General features: G+C 43.1%; 1 protein-coding gene across 1 annotated transcript in view; it reads right to left on the bottom strand.

Annotated features, from left to right (window-relative positions):
- ARHGAP20 (Rho GTPase activating protein 20) overlaps positions 1–16,928 on the bottom strand; it is a 66,890-nt gene that overhangs the window by 48,875 nt on the left and 1,087 nt on the right. The window contains exon 2 of the mRNA XM_068425336.1: positions 7,049–7,134. Within this exon, the coding sequence (XP_068281437.1) occupies positions 7,049–7,134 (86 nt within the window). The remainder of the gene's footprint in view (positions 1–7,048; positions 7,135–16,928) is intronic.

Genomic DNA, 16,928 nt, shown 5'->3' with positions numbered 1-16,928 from the left:
ATAAGCCAGTTTGTATGTCATAAATGAAGAACTGATGGGTTTTATCAAAAACAAACATATGCACACATACACACACATGCTCACAAAACAAAACAGCAAAAACACAGCAGGGGGACAGGAATGCCGATCTCTGAGTTAAAAGGCCATTTGAGGCCTCAGAAAGTTCACTTTGTTCCTTGTTAACAGTTAATAAAATTTTATCCCCAGCTATTACTACGCAAAAATAACTTTTGCATTCAAGCACATGATTTAAGGAAACAATACTCCAGTGTCATACTTAGCTTAAATCAAGCATGAATTAGAAATACTATAAAAATGACAACTTGTACAATATAATCACAAGTTATTTTAATTATGTGCAGTTCCATTAAAAAGGAAGAGCGATTTGATAGAAAATAGTGTATTAGAAAAAATTTCACTATTTTAATACAAATTCATGTTTCCTTAGTTTACATATGGAAACATGACATACTGAGGGGAGAAACCTGGGGGTATTCTGATACAGAGATTTCTGCCTATTTAGATTAAGCATAAAATGTTAAAATACAAAAAATGTTCATGAAATGGAAAAATTCAGAAAAAATCCTGATCAGAAGTGTCGAGGCTGAATAAAATCTAAAAATTAAACCCAGAAGCAAAGAACTTTTCATTTGCTTTGTTGACTGAGACATTAGGAACAGGTTTATCCCTCCATCTTGATGACTAGAAACTTGATTTCTAATGAAACTGTGATTTCTATAACCACATGACTCCTGGAGCTGGAGCTTTATGGAAAAGCTACAAAATACCACAAGTCAAGATAAAATGAGCGCTGCCCATACTTAATCCCTCACATTGGGAAACTCTGTTTTGTGGGGGTTTTGCCCTTTTTCTTCCTTTCTTTCATAAAATGGCTCTTCTATATTCTTGAGTGTACTGGAGTCTCTCAGAGAAAGGACTGTAAAACCAGGGGTGGAGGACACGGGGCTGCCCCCAGGGTGTTGCCACTTCGATTTTCACCTGGGGGAACCACTCTGTGACAGCCTTTGCGCTTCCTAAAAAAACCACGAGCCCTGCAGCTTCAGAAAGACTGCCTGCAAGGGCTCCCTGCCACAGCATGCCTCTTCCTAAGGGCCAAGGCAGGCATTGGGGAGCCCTCATCCCACGCCATTTGGGTGTCCGAGGGCGCAGGGGAAGGCTTTAGAGATGTTGTTTCAGTTGTGCACATGCATGCCTGGTGTTAGCTACCCGACCCCCCGCCGCCCACATCGGCCTCTCACAAGCCATGGGGCAGTGGGTGAGGGCCACACCAGGGAGCAACCCCCAGGCTTGCCCGATAGCCACTTCTGCCTCAGACACTGGACATCTTTCCCCACTGCCCACGGCGCCAGTTTTAAAGTGACTTGTCACCCTGTTTTCCTCTCCCCTCACCTCCATTTTGCAGCCTTCAAGGGACAACCTCCCCAACCAAACTCTGACACCTAAATTTGAAAGGGAAAGAGGCTGGGACAGTATCTGGCCGTGCTACCTCCCATCCTGGTTTTGAGCCCATCTCTGCTCACACTACCATGGCTGGTCATGTGTATGGGGTTCGGAGGCAAAACCCCACACTGATCATACGTGTAACACGCATAGGCATGCACAGAAACGGGCACACATGCAATATGGTGGCCTTTGTCTTGCAAAGTCTCTCAGGTTTAGCCACCAGGTGCCACCTACCTCACACCATTCCAGGGCTGTGCCCTGCGGCGGGGTGGCCATAGGCCATGCACCACGTCCCACCAGCCATGGCACCATCGATCGGCCAAACTACGGTGGCCATGGCTGAGGGTCCTGCTCGTCCGCCTGACAGGTTTTGCTGTAGTGACTGATGGGGAGAGGCGCCTCGGCGGCGAGGTGACCTCAGCCGGGTGGGTGCAGTCCCCGCTCTGCACCCTAACAAATGCTGTCATGGTGCCTGGGGGGGTGCCTGAGAGCAGCACCCACCTCTGCCATGGTGGGCATGGGAACAGCGGCTGTTCAGGGCGTACCTGCCCATAAAGGCCTTGTCCTGTGACAGTCAGCAAATAAAATGGCTGTGGGGTGCGACGGGGTGGCAGGTGCTGCCTCCTGATGCCCCCAACCACGTCGAGGTGCTGAGTCTCACCAACCAAACACGCCTCGCAGAGATTATTTTGCTAGGAGAAATTATTCGCTACCATGGAAACGAGTGAAGAATGAGCAAAATGATTACAACTGAAATACTCACTTAACAAGTTAGTTACTTGCAGTGAAGTTTTATTCCCTTCCTCCCCACAATCAGATTTGCCTGAAACACCAAATACTCATCTTCCCTGTGAAAAGGAGACAGTTAAGGCCTTCTGGCAATTTAGATTTATTAAAAGTCTCTATTTTTGTCTTCATCTAGTCACATAGCTTGGATCATCCACATATCTTCCAACTAAAACCCTGAAAACACAATGTCCAAGACTTTGGGAACGCTCTGTATTTGACTAGCGCCAAGTGGAATGTATTACTAGATTACACATATGATCTTCGTTATCTGGGATATTTAGCATTTGGCACGGGACCCCTGGAAGATAATACACCAGAATCACTTACTGTGCATTGGGAGAAGGAAGAGCAGCCTCTCTGTGAATGGCACAACTCTGCTTCCATGCACAGAAGGAGAAAAAACACCTTGGAAACTTGTGAAATCCTCAGTTTTTACCTTTAACTTCTTCAAGCATAAAAGTCACATAATAAAATTGGGTGGGGGTGACTTTTTAGGTACGTCCTTTTCGGGTTCTTTAAACATTTGTTTGTAAAACCTTTTAAAAAATATGCTTAATTTTTTTTTCAAATAGCCCCTGCTTCTATCTTACACCAAAATAACATCATAAACACGCTTCATGCTGTAATAGAGAGTCATTTCATTACCGATGTTTTAACACTTTTAGTGTGTAGAGACACATACCTATAAATGGTCATGCAGACTCAGACATTGTGAAACTATATTAAAGTTTCAGCATGTAAAAATATCACTTTCAAAGATCTGGTGAGGCATGCATTAGGAAAGGGGAAGCTGCCAGCAACAGCAGCACAGAACTTGGCTGTCCCTGTGAAGCATCTGGGATGTAAGCAGAAGTCCACCAACGCAGAACAGAAATTTCGTAGCTTGGGCTTTGTCACATGCAAAAATTGTTTTGAGGGACAGGAGAACAAAGGCTGAAAATTTGGCTTGAAACAAGTCTTTATTATTCTGTATCCATTATTTTGAGATGACAAGACCTGATGCTTAAATCCAGGCCCCAGACATTTCTGTTTCAAGCCCATAATTTGTGTTGCACTGAAGTATACCATTAAATTGTGCAGTTTTCATTAAAGGACACCAAGAAAAAGCAAGAGAAAATTACAACTGCGGAACAGGTCCAGGGCCTAATACAACTAACCCAAATCCTTTGCTGGTTTCATACACATTCATGGAGTTAACAATCAAACTTATTTTTCCTGCATCTGAGTATCAGACAAGAAAAATATCGAAAGCTTACTTTTCCAATGCATTTCTAGAATAACTTAGCTCAAAGTGCTTCCAAAGAGGACACCTGATGATGTGAAACAGTCCTTACATGCCTATTCATCACTATTCTGTGAGGAAAGAGAAACTGTACAGAAAAAAAGAAAGAGAAGCAAGAACAGGAGGCAATGAATAGTCTGCATATTTTCATCTCTTGGAAGTAAGGGCCCAAGTTCCACTATAATATCTGTACTATTTACTATGTTCCTCTGCTGCCTGAAGCTACAGTCGAGTGGGGCAGTGAATACAGCGTGGTTGCACATCTGTGCAACACCGTGCCATACAGCCATCCCAGAATTCTTCAGTAGGCCAAATACCTTCTAACTCCTTTTATATGACTGACATGGCAAGGCAAGATTTGCAAGGAAGGCTTAACTTTCATTAAACCAAATGATATAGCTGGGGAAAAAGAAGACAAGCTTCTAAGCACACAAGACTTGCAGATTTGCTTCTCTTTCAGGGCTGAAGAAGAGGACAAAGGCACACACAAGCGTCTGCTTTTTCCAGCTAGATCGTCTCGCCTCATTTACATCCTTGTGCCACCACAGCTACAACACTACCATTAAAAAACCTTAATCCTCTGAATGCTAAATAGCCATCTCCAGATGTCACAATAGTTTCTTTGAATAAATACCATTAATATACTTTAAAATGCCCCACAGTAAGTCTGTCCAAAATGGGTGCCACCACATTTTATAAAGCGCCCTGTATATAAACCAAGGACACCTGGACATATAAAGTGGTATAAAAATACGAACTGACTTGTGTGTCTAAGTATTTCCTGCCCTTTTAAACTTTGCACTTGTTCATTAATTTCAACAAATATTGAGGTGAGTCAGCTGCTGAGGTGAGAGGATTCATATAAATCCTTCACAGATGTTTGCTAACTTCAGATAGGAGCTTTATTATCTACAAGTCATTAATCAACCATTAACAAGTAAGTGTTATGGAGTCCCAGCATTAAGGTTCACTGCCAGAGGAGAAGAACAGATTTTGCAGGCTGGCTGTGTCTACAACAAGGTGAACTAAGAGCTGGGACAGGTCTGAGATAAAACAATTGGAGGAGATTAGAAAACATGAGAAGTCACTTTGTTGCTCTTCAGCTCGCCTTAAGAGAAAGCAGTTCACAAGAGTTAAGCACTTACACAACAAACCGAGTGGAAAGTTCAAACTCATCCATCAGTTGGTGATCAAGAGGAATGTGTTTTGCACAGCCAAACGAGGAAGTTAGGCAAAGGTGAGAATTACTGCTCCTGTGAACATTAACAAACACCATCCAAAGTGTCACCCTCTAACTGATAAGACTTTGAAGCTACAAAATCACCTGCTCTGGCTCCGGGGTCCTCAGACTTCACCTGATACCTCTCACTAAGGCCACAGACTTCAGTTCACAACAACAGGAGAAGCTAAATTGCTGCATGGCACAGGCAGAGTATAGACGTGACTGAGGCAGCATCCATCAGTGTGAAAGCGGCAGGGTCCGTCGGGTAGGCAAAGCACTGCCCTTACTGCAGAACAAGTCAATGTTTTCCCCTCCTCAGTCTTCACCACCATAAAGTTTCTGCCAACTGGCCTTACAGAAAAAATCCTTCCACGCACCAGGTCCAGAAATAATTCTGATCCAGGCTATACAAGCAAGATATATTTACACTTAAGAAAGCATACAATTCTTAGGTGAAAATGTACATGCTGAGTATTATTCCACTCAGTGGCTCTCCAGCTATGCCCGATTTCTGATACTTACGGAGCACGCAATAAAACAAACAAACAAACAAAAGCAGAATTAAAGAAAAATGTTAATGTCTGAACCCCGGCAGGCAAATGACAGAAGACCGAAATATAAGCATCGAATATAGTTCATTCTCTTAATATAGAGGAACAAGTCTTTAGAGAGCTTGAAGGGAAGCCATTATGGAGACACAGGTGTATAAACTGCAGTAAACCCTACAGTCCAAGGGCTGAGAGATCCCATCTCTTCTCCACTGTACCGTCCAGTTATTGCTACTGCCCATAGCAATAGTCTGTCTCTAATTTCACAACCTCAGTTACGAACGTGTCATCTATGCCTAAAAAGTGGTATCACAATTATGAACATAGCTACAAATACAATGAAGAAATAGTAGTAAATCAAGAATAAATATGGTAGTACAGACAAGCTCAACAATTTCAGTATTCTCATGAACGGGTTACAAAATACCCATTCATCTCATTTTAAAGACCTAGAACCAAAGTCAGAGAGAGGGCACAGAAAAAATTTCACAGACAGAACCAGAACATGTTGCTGGCTCTCAGTCCTAGGCTCAGGCCACTAGACTACACAAAAAGGTGAAAGTGCCTTTAGGAATTCATTTCTAAGTTTCCTCTTTTATGTCATAGTCAGCAAAAAGAACTGCAAGTAGTTTCAACTCATTTTCCTTTCCTATTTTGCAATTCTGATGTTTTCACAGAATACTTTCACAGGTTTCTGAAATACTGTGGAATTCTCCATGATGACAAATATGAAACCAGGTATTAGCTAGATCAAACACAAAAAACTTTCCAAAGCTCACATACTGATTACTTAACACACCACAGAGCAGGAAAAAATATTCCTTACAAAGCCATACTTTAATTTCCCTCAATACTGTTTCTTCATAAAGAGCTCTACACAGCTGGAAGCATTAACAGCCTACCAGATGGTTCACTTCTTGATAAACACTTATGTTTTGGAAGTTTAAAGTCTAATGAACTGTAGTGCAGGAAGACAAAAGTTATGTATGCAGAGTGGTTCAAAAGGCAGGTCAGGGCTGGGGCTGGACAGGGGACTAGCTCCATAGAAAGTCCCATTTCTATGGTAGCTTTACGTTGGGGTGGGGAGGGAGCAGGAATGGCTGATCCTGGCAGAAGCTGAAGACAAAAAATACTGAGTGCTTCACACCCACACACCCCCACATACTTAGCCCCACAAGCTGCTAATGCTGGACAAGAGCAGGCTGTGACCACTAGATCCTGGCCCACAGCATTGTCCTAAACCAGCAGGTGCTTACAGAGCCCCAGAGAAATTGTATCATGCAGCAATCCATGACAGAAACTTAGCTCGGATTAGATTGTACAATCCCACAATAACCACTCCTGAGTTATGCCTGGCACCGTGTAAGTGTACAAGGCAGAAAGTAAGGAAACAGTCATCTTCTGCCCATGACATCTCCCCAGCAGGCAATCATAGCCAGCCACAAATTAGTTAGAACTGAGCAGCCCAAATGTTGCATGTCCGGCTGCAAACTGGGGAGCAAGTCTGCTTGCCCAATTGGGTATAAACAGCTTAGTGTAGCAGCACTGAGGAAAACCCCTCGAGGAGATCAGCCAGCACCTGGGCTGGGTCTACCACATCTTTCAGCAGGCTTTATAGTTCTACAGCTACCGAGCAGCCCAAATTGTGGTTGAGCATCTGGGGTGGAAAATAGCTTAAAATCATTTTAAGTTTTGGGCTGAGAAACTGCAAAACAGTACAGCCAGCAAAACTCACTGACTCACCTTGAAACCGATCGAGATCTGTTAAGTGCTTTGACAAAGATCAAAGATGGTGCAGACTGGCGTCTTTGGGCCAAACTCTTCATTTTCTGATTGGGAAGAGAAACAAAATGAAATCACCGGTGAGATTCGGAATAATAACTGCATGCATACAGTGCTGTCACAGCCAGACACCAATTTTAGACCATGGGAAAAAGGCTCAGTTATTGCCATCAGCAACCCTGAAGGGGGAAAACGGTTGTAAAATATCACAGATGGAGAAAAAAAGGAGCACGACCAGAAAGCCAGTGATAAAGAAATGCTGAAAACTAGTGTCTATGCACAGATAATTGAGGTACACTGCACAAGTGAAATAAACACCTCGAGCTTGTCCTCAACCACTTTTCGTCCCTTAATAATCTATTGTACTTTAAATTTATCAGATATCCAGATGGTGGGTCAAATTTCAAATGCTTGATACATTCCCGTGTCAGTTCTGACATTTACCATAAATTAAGGTTTGGATTCTACTCACCTAACCTTACGTTGGGCTACCTTTTTTTTCCAGATCTTTAGAGATGAGGGCATTTTCCTTCCCTACTAATCTAGCTGCAGCATTATGTCTTGTCTCTCAGTAGTCAATAATGACATTTTTTTCATTCCTGATGATCTATGGGCCAAAATAGGAAAGTGAGAGGCAGGGCAGTTCTTAGCACAGAACTACAAAGGCAATGGGAAAAAGGAAACACTCAAAGACAGAGAATGCAGCAGGAAAAAAAAAAAAAAGACAAACACGGGGAAGAGACGACAATGTCAGCAGCTATCAAGGGAGCATGGATTCCCATTGAGTGAAGTTGAATACTACAATAAAGACAGTCAGCAAATAAACAACACTCTTTTCCCCAGAGGCAGAAATTTTCACATGCACCCACAGTAGACAAAATCACACATTTCCCCGAACACAAATGCATTCATCACCGCATCCTGTCCCTCCTGCAGCCAGAAGCAGGACTAAGGAGTCCTGGCCCTAACTTTGGAGCTGCTCTCTAGAACCGGTTGTGCAGCCTGCTGCCAAGGTGCATGACCTCTCCTCTCACAGACCCTCCACCAGAAGGGTGGCTGTTACCTTATTTAGCTCAAATATTTTTTGGAATAAACCAGTGAACAAAAGGACTGGGGCTGAACTCCCCCTGAGACCCCACAGGACAGTTTCCAATGCTAGAGCTGTCCCTCACACCAGCCTGGCAACCGCTGAGAGCCCACAAACAGGTGAACCTCTGACAGTCACGAAGTCTCTGTTCTCAGCTAATGGCAAACCAAGACTTTCTTCCTTTATCCTAAAAATAAACACTGACTACCAGGAGCAGATATGTTAGGGAACAGCTGATTCTTCTGCCAATGTACGTGCTTGCTGTGGCACACGTTTTGTCTGGGCAGGTGCACAGCTTGCTCCCCTTGGAGAAATGAAACTCCACAGTACTACGGGCTTTACTTGCTTTTGACAAGTGCATTTCTTTTACTCATGCAGAGCATTTGTTATTGTGTCTTTTTTTTTTTTTTTGCTTCCCCCTTCATTTATGTAGAGCATACTTGTTTGTTTTGTCAGATACTCAGTTACACCTATTGCGCAGCAACTGTTATAAATTCAGCCGTGTAATTTCAATCCACCTTCAAAAATTATCCCCTACTCCCTCTTTCTTTTATCAAAAAACAACCTTCTCAAGACTGATAAATGAAGCCTGGGAACACTTAGCTGTCTTCTATCTGATCGGACTGTAACTGGGTAATAACTTAATAGATTAGATTACTAAAAAAATAGATGCCCACTTTTGCTGGTTTTGAGAAAAAGAAAGAAATACTTTGCTAAATTTTTCTGGTGAATGAAATCAGTTTGTCTTACTGCTAGCAAATCAGAAAAGCTGTTAGCAGTTTAAAAAGTAGCATATCTAGAAATATGAAGGCAAAAAGAGACCTGTGTAAAAATGCAATCTAACATCCCACAGAAGACAAGCCACATATTTCACACAACCAGCAGTTTTTTTAGGAGTTTATATAAAGCATCAGCTCCCAACTGGAAATTTACTGCAAGTCTCGTTATTGGGCAGGTGGTTTTCAGGGGGCGGTTAAAACTAGAGCATCTCCACTCCTGCAAATGCAGGGGAGGTTTGGTTGTGTTTTCAAAGAGATCTTAATTCCTTTGATTTCTCAGGTCTGAAAAGGAAGCCACTGAAAAAAATGTAGAATTTTAAAATCTCTGTCAATTATGGCAATTTTTTGCATGCTTGGGTTAGCAGTGCTGAATAGTGCCTGTGCCAGTGAGACTCTGGTATTGACTCAAATGTCTGAGGAACAAGGTAAAGATTTAGGACTACACGCAGTTTAATAAGAGCTCAAATGGCTGGCAGAAGTCACAGAATAATTCAGGTTGGAGGGGATCCAGAAGTCTCTGATCCAGCCTCTCTGGACCTGCTAAGAGCAGGACCCATTCGAGGGAAGAGATCGTCCCTCTGTACTCTGAGGCCTCACCTTGAATACTGTGTCCATTTCTGGGCCCCGCACTTCAAGAAAGATGTTGAGGTGTTGGAGCGAGTCCAGAGGAGGGCGACCAAGCTGGTGAAGGGTCTGGAGCGTCTGACCTATGAGGAATGGCTGAGGGAGCTGGGGTTGTTTAGCCTGGAGAAGAGGAGGCTCAGAGGTGACCTTATTGCAGTCTACAACTACCTGAAGGGAGGTTGTAGCAGAGTGGGAGTCGGCCTCTTCTCCCAGGCAACTAGTGATAGGACAAGAGGGCACAGCCTCAAGCTTCACCAGGGGAGGTTCAGGTTGGACATTAGGAAGCATTTCTTTTCAGAAAGGGTCATTAGACATGGAATGGGCCTGCCCAGGGAGGTGTGGAGTCACCATCTCTGGATGTGTTTAAGAAAAGACTGGACATGGCACTTAGTGCCACGGTCTAGTTGACATGGTGGTGTCAGGGCAATGGTTGGACTCGATGATCCCAGAGGTCTCTTCCAACATGATTGATTCTGTGATTCTGTGATTCTGAGCAGGCAGCTCCACACCGCCTCCAGTCCAGGTCTGCGTTATCTCTGAGGATGAGATTCCACAGCTCTCTGGGCAGCCTTTTAATACAGCTGTTAAGCAAAGCTTAACAAAAAAAGAGCCTTAAAACATAAAAAGATCACTGATGAGATTTGGAAGAGGAAAATTTTCACAGCAAAAGTGAAGCGAGTCAGGTCAGCTGTATGCAAACAAAAACATTACAGAGAGACACTGACTACAGACAGAAAGGGGGGTTTTTGTTTTATTTTGCCATGTACAGAGTTTGAGAAAAGAAAATAAGTGACCATCATGATACAACTTGAATTGATTTGCTTTGAGAAGGAAGAGGACAAATTCCTTTTTGGCTAAGTTGGACCCAGATGCCTGCTCTCCTCAGTTTCACGGCGTTTACGTGTGCAAAGATGTCACCCTGGCAATGTGGAGAAGAGGAGCTACATCCTGGACAGCTGTAGTGAGAGCAGATGTTTGGGAGCAAAAGGAGATGCAATGACCAATTATCTAAGCGTGGGACACAGAGAAGAATTTCTCAACATGTGTCCAACATCACAACCTCCCTTCTTTTTTTTCATGTAAATATTAGAATGGTCAACACAGAGAGAAATCCTCATACTTGTTGGCTGAGTCACACCCATGTGAAATGTATCATAAAATCAGTATCCAATAATGAATGTTTACAGTGTGCCAGATGCAAAGATGATAATCTTGTATCAGTCAGGACAAACTAGAGTTATTTTTGCCTTCCTCACGTTCAAAAGCTTGACTTCCCACCCTCCTGCCCTCCAGTTCAGGTTTAACTTCATACTTTCTGCATTTCTGGTGGTGGTTGTCTCCACTGTTTTTTTAACAGAAACATAAAGTTTTGCCTTTTCAGTTGTTGGACTGGCGATATGCTTTAGTATTGAGCCAGTTTCTCATCTGGTATAAACAGACGTAGGGCTATAAATTTCAAAAGAATGAATTTACACTAGATAACGATCCGACCTACATTCTGAAACACTGTTTGGTAAACTGTGATGGTAGGTGGTTTATGAGCAGATCAGCCCACTGTGCTGAGGACAGTAACCTTGCAAACCATCACTGAAAATATGCTCTCTCTCCTCAGGAATCAGCCCCTATGGACTACAGGATTACAGTAAAGCTTTCATAAGTATCACACACGTCATCAGCTGGAGAAAAAATCTATTCCTGATGGCCAGCATTCAACTAATTTTGCCTCGTGGTTGAAGTGGATACTGATATTATATGGAATTTATGTAAATAAATATATTGCTGAGTTATGATATTAATCCCCATTCTGTGAAAAAGGTAACATACAGCAGCATCTGCATGATGTCCTCAAAAATATTGGAACTGAAGATAGAGCACTCCCTTGCACTTTGTGTATATCACTTAACTATATCAAACTTAGAAAGAGAATGGCAGAGCATTAATTAAATAAAGAATGTGTGAAAAAATTCATGGTACTTACTATTTCTTTTGTGATGACAAATAACTTCAGTAACAGATACACAGTGTTCATAATATTTTACAGGTATCTAGAGAAGTGACAATCTGTGCAATAAGCAGATACCTCGGTGCAGCTACCACAAAGGTGCAGGAGGTGAGAGCAGGCGGGCTAACGCAGGGGCCATGTGCTGTGACTCCCCGGAGCACGCTGCCCACCCTGCCTGGCTGTGGTGCCTGACCGATACGATGGTCAGACACATGCAGGAGCATTCCCCTCACCCAACCTCAGATTTGCACACCTAAGCTATTCGCTCTGTGCTCCTTTTGTAGTCAACAGAGGAAAAGGACGCTTTAGCACACAGTTCATCTTATCCTAAACACGCTGTTTTCCCCCACTGACTGTAAGAGAAAACTAAGGTGACCAAGAAAATTGAGTTAATCATCAGCTCAATCCTCTCTTTGCTATCTGAGCAGAGGACAGGGAATAGACAAATTTGTGAGCCCAGTAACACAGGGAACAATTTTCTTCTCAGAAAGTGGTTTGAGCTTAGGATGAGAAAATGATATTACCTGATGTCTATTTAAGAGATTCATATACGAAATAGTTGAAAAATTTATTCTGTTCCTGACTGACAGATGAACGCAGCAGAAACGCCTCCTCAGCAATGTGCAGATACCCTTGTGAAAGCCTCCCCAGAGATGAAAGGATTTCAGGCTCCTGATTTACAGGCTGGCTTCAGAAGTGGGTCAAGGTGGGGACATGGGCCTGGGTCATTTAACTGGGTGACAGGGACAACACTTAGATGTGCCCATACCTTGAGCTGAGGATTGCACTCAAGTGGCTAAGCTCTCCTTCTCACTGCTTTATTTTTCTAATAAAAGGAAATCTGATTTTAACAAAGCCTACTCTTTAAAAGTATCTAAGTTAATAACCATGAGGAATTTCACCCATGCAAGCTTTGTTCTCATTGCCTGAGCAGCAAAACCTATCTGTGGTACACATTTCTGGTTTGAACCAAAGATATGAACCAAAGCACAGAACACAAACCTTTACCAAAAACTGCAAGGCCATGTTCAACTACCTGCCCGACAATTGAAAAATCAGAACAATCCTCAGCACCTAGCAGTTAATTTTCCAGAACAGTTGGGCATCACTCCTTCCCCTGTATCACTGGGCTACTTACAAGAGGCAACAAATAATTTTTTTCCCACATGCCACAATCCAGCATTTGTTAGACTTACAGCATACGGTTGCCTAAAAATACCAGAAATAACAAGATTCTTTTATACTTTGGTAAAGCAAGAAACAGCCCCATACTGACCTATAACAACCCCAAGCCCTTATAAAGAGGGTGAGACGATGACTGCATTTGAACTGCTGGCTCAGGCAGCAGAGACGTCTAGGTCCCACGGAGAGCCCATTTACCATAAAGGCAGAGCAGGTGACAAAACTATGTGCTCTTGTTTATGCTGGAAGAATACTTTTACTTACAAGGACTTTCCTAAAAAGAAAGCCATTTTTGGATGGATAACCGAGGAGAAAACAATTGCAGGGGCACAAGAGGAAAGAGCTATCATCAACACAGTGGAAGCAAAAGCACATTGTTGTGGAACAGCAGATGCTGAGAGCACAGCAAAGGTGGAGACTAAAGGCCACCTCAGAGGAGGAAGAAAAACGGATGAAACAAACTAGGAGCAAAAGATATTCTACCAACTACCTCCCAAAGGACACGAATCTTTGGAAGCACTGATATGGATGTGTTCAAATGATCTCACCCATCTACATCAAAAGATGGAGATGTGGAAGACTACTAAAAGTGTGGAGGAGGGGAGGGTCAAATATGGGTCAAATAGGCCTATGGGTCCTACTGTCAACTGCACTGTGCCCACAGTGCTCAGACCAGCAACTCTGGTTGTGGTGGTTTTGATGAAGCCCAAAGTTTCCTTTCAAGCCTGACACAAAGCAGGAAGGTTAACACTCAGACGTGACTCTGCCCCAGTGTCTGCAGAGCAAGGCTTTCTTAGGAGCAGTTTACAGATGACAGAGGGAGGAGATTCCCTCCCACTGCACATGGGTACTTCAAGCAGCGTTAAGCAAACAGGCAATGATTTGATATATGCAATTCTTGGGTATTAGATCCCACAGGACATGCTAAGTCCCTCTCTTTCCTACTGCCACCGTGAGGGACGAAAAAAAACACCAAGACTAGGAAACTTAAGAACTAGACTTATGGATAATTTTCAATTCCTCTCATGGACAGGTAGAGGAGAGACTGCTATTTCCAGTTCGTAATTAAAGCAGTATCAGGAGGAACATCACAACAGTAAGTTATCATAAGCCAGCACAGCCTGTCGAAGTGATTCCAGCCTAAGGACCAGCTATGCAGGTGACTTCATTAAAATGAGGGCATTTGGTCCTCATCAGAGATAAAATTGCTACAGGATATGTCTGCAAGATGACAGGAATTGTCCATCACCTCAGTAAAAGCTGCTAGAACTGTTCCTGGACAGGCGAGATTCCCAGCACTGCCAGGTGTGATTTTGACAGCAGCTCCCCAGACCGTCTGTCAGGATTGCAGTAAACAGGACAGAGACTTGCAGGAAGGAGCAACCTCTGCCTTAAGGAGCTTATGTTAAAAAATATATATATATAAGGGCATGAGATCAAGGTATCATCAGGTATAATGGCAAATACATACTTGATTCATCTTTGCAGAGTAAGACAGATGAAGGGATGAAGATTATGTATGACTACCTTTACTCTTCCAATGCCGTTAATTTGCTTGAATTTTATTCATTTAGTACACTTCTGGGGAACACTACAACTTTCCTTTCCCTGTCAATAAACTGTTGCTGTATTTGTGATCAGAATCACAAAGAAACACTTTTTTGTGGTGATGGGATACCATATTTCAAGTCTCAAACCATAAATACTATTTTGCTTAGTGTGCAAAATGGTTATTTTTTTGCACACATTGTATGAGTAAATATTAAAAATTGCTGAGCCTCCAAAACATTATAAGTAGTTACTTGAAACTTTCAAGCAGGCAGTAAAAAATCCTAAGAGTGTGTGTGACCAAATATTGTTTTGTGCAAAATATTCAGGGTTGGTTGGAATCTAGCCCCTCTAAGACGAGAGAAGAGAAACACCAGGAACTTATAAATATGGTTAAATGACCGCAGCTGCTACGGCTGACACAGTTACACTGGCATAAAAGATGTCTCTGCTGCCTAGTTTTTTTTGACAGATTTGTAGAAATAGGCTCTATCAGTATAATCACTCTTACTCATGTTACTTCAATCCACTTCAGAGTTGCATCAATTTACTGGTATTGGTTACTAAACTAAACAGACAGTACAAAACTTCTCTGTAGGCCAATCACACATAGTTCAGTGACTCTGATAAGTCCAGCAAAGGAGGGAACCTCGTCCAGAATTTTCCAAAAGCATTAACTAAAACACTGCCCTTCAATGTCACCTTTGAGCAGGATGTCTTGAATGCCTTGTACACATTTAACAGAGAGAACCTCCCAGCGTCTGTGAGGTAGGTTAGCAGTTCAAACCACTTTGCACCTCAAGAAAAAGAAAGGAAATGTTTCCAGGAAAATAGTTTAAATGGTCATAAAAAATACATCAAAAAAAAGTCCTAGACAATTTCTGTCTCTTGGTGCCATGATGTGATCAAGCACGTGATCCTTCAGCCAAGCGGAAGATGAAGTAGGAGTTCAGACAACCACAGAACAATGTAGCAAATCTCAGCTAAATAAATTTAATTTGAGAAAGGTACAGTCCCGATAATAAAAAGGGAGAAAGGTTCAGTGGTCACTTAGCATCCCATATTTGGGGGTATTTGTGCCAGAAAATAAAACAGTTGATGTTAAATACATATTTGCAATAAAATTGTTCAACTTGACATGCTGCATCACCAGTATCAAAACTGATTTCTTGCCAACACATTCTTCCATTTAACTGTATGCAACCGATACAAGCAGTGTAATCTCCCTGGTAGTAAGAAAGACTTCCTGTATTGTATAAAAATATGATGCTTTGGCACTGAGTGGAAGACAAAATAGAGGTATATATAGAGTCCATAGGACCCAAGTAGTAAAAAAAATATTCGAACTGTCACTGAGATCCATCTTCAGGCAAAATTAGGACTAGCCCACTGCTGCATATGCATAAAGGTAGGGATCTTTTCCACAGACAGGCACAAAGAGATGGCATGTGAGCAGTCTCAGGGGAGCACCACGACCACAGACGAGCAGCTGAGCGCTTGGCTGGATGTTGGTGGCTGCCTGTGTTGGCTGTGCGTGGTGTGCAAAGCTGCCATATGCTGCATGGCCCAGCCAGGGTCTCAAGCTGCTTCTCCACAGAAGGATTTCCATCTGTACCCCCGTCGCATGTGCCTCCACGCTGAGGAATTCCAAAAGGGCTGCCAAGATCCGTAAAAAATAATATCCCTGCTCCCTTGTCAGTGCTGGCAAAAACAAGGTCTGCATTCCTTCAACTATGGGCTCTCTGGATCAGCAGTAGGAAACACAAGTGCTACCACTAACATTTGTCCTTGGAATGCTGAACCATGAAGCAGAATTTGTAAGAAAAAAATGTTCGTCTTCACAGTACTTGAGCATCCCTTCTCATTTCAGACGGGTGCCTGGCATCAGGGCTCTGCCAGGTCCGAAGGTACATGGTACTCTGTCTTCAGCAAAAATGAAAGAAATAAGAGAAGAAGCAGCAAAGCTGCACATTTAGCCATCTCAAATTCGATTGCAGTACTTGGATAGGGTGAGTACCTACTCCATCATTTTGTCCAGCTAGGCAGCAGAAGGTACTCCACCACTTTCTGTAGGTGTATCACACTCTCTCTTCAGAAACCTATCAGGTATTAACTGCAGCGAAGTATGGTAGAAATCTTGGCCAAACACTCTCCAGGCAACCATTTCACCTTTGGCAGCAGCTGCCATGCGAAGAGGTCCCCAGGGCTGCGGTCAGGCTGGAGTGCTACGTGCCTTGGTGGGACACAGCACACACAGACACATCCCACAGAAACGAAAAGCATTGCTCCCCAGCCTGAAGAGACACTTCAGCAGGAGGAGAGGGACTAGGACTCCTCTCCACACTGCTGTGCCATGGCCAGCAAAGCCCCTGCCACCACTCAGCAGCAGGACTGGACACAAGCTCAGCCTCTACTACCAGACATCCTAAATTCATGTCACCAGGTAGACAGATTTAGTAAAGGACACTGTAACCTGGCCAGTCATTCTAATCCTGCCAGCGTATTTGGTAGTCAGTAGCATTGTGCACCTCTAAAGACCAGGCAGTGCATAGACGTAAATGTCATTGTGAGGCAAAATTGGTAACGCAGGAAGGTACCAACTCTACTTTGGGTAGAAAA

The sequence above is a fragment of the Nyctibius grandis genome, chromosome 2, assembly GCF_013368605.1.
Source record: "Nyctibius grandis isolate bNycGra1 chromosome 2, bNycGra1.pri, whole genome shotgun sequence".
Taxonomy (NCBI): domain Eukaryota; kingdom Metazoa; phylum Chordata; class Aves; order Nyctibiiformes; family Nyctibiidae; genus Nyctibius; species Nyctibius grandis.
The sequence above is the reverse complement of the archived record's forward strand: the minus strand, read 5'-3'. Positions and strand labels throughout refer to the sequence as shown.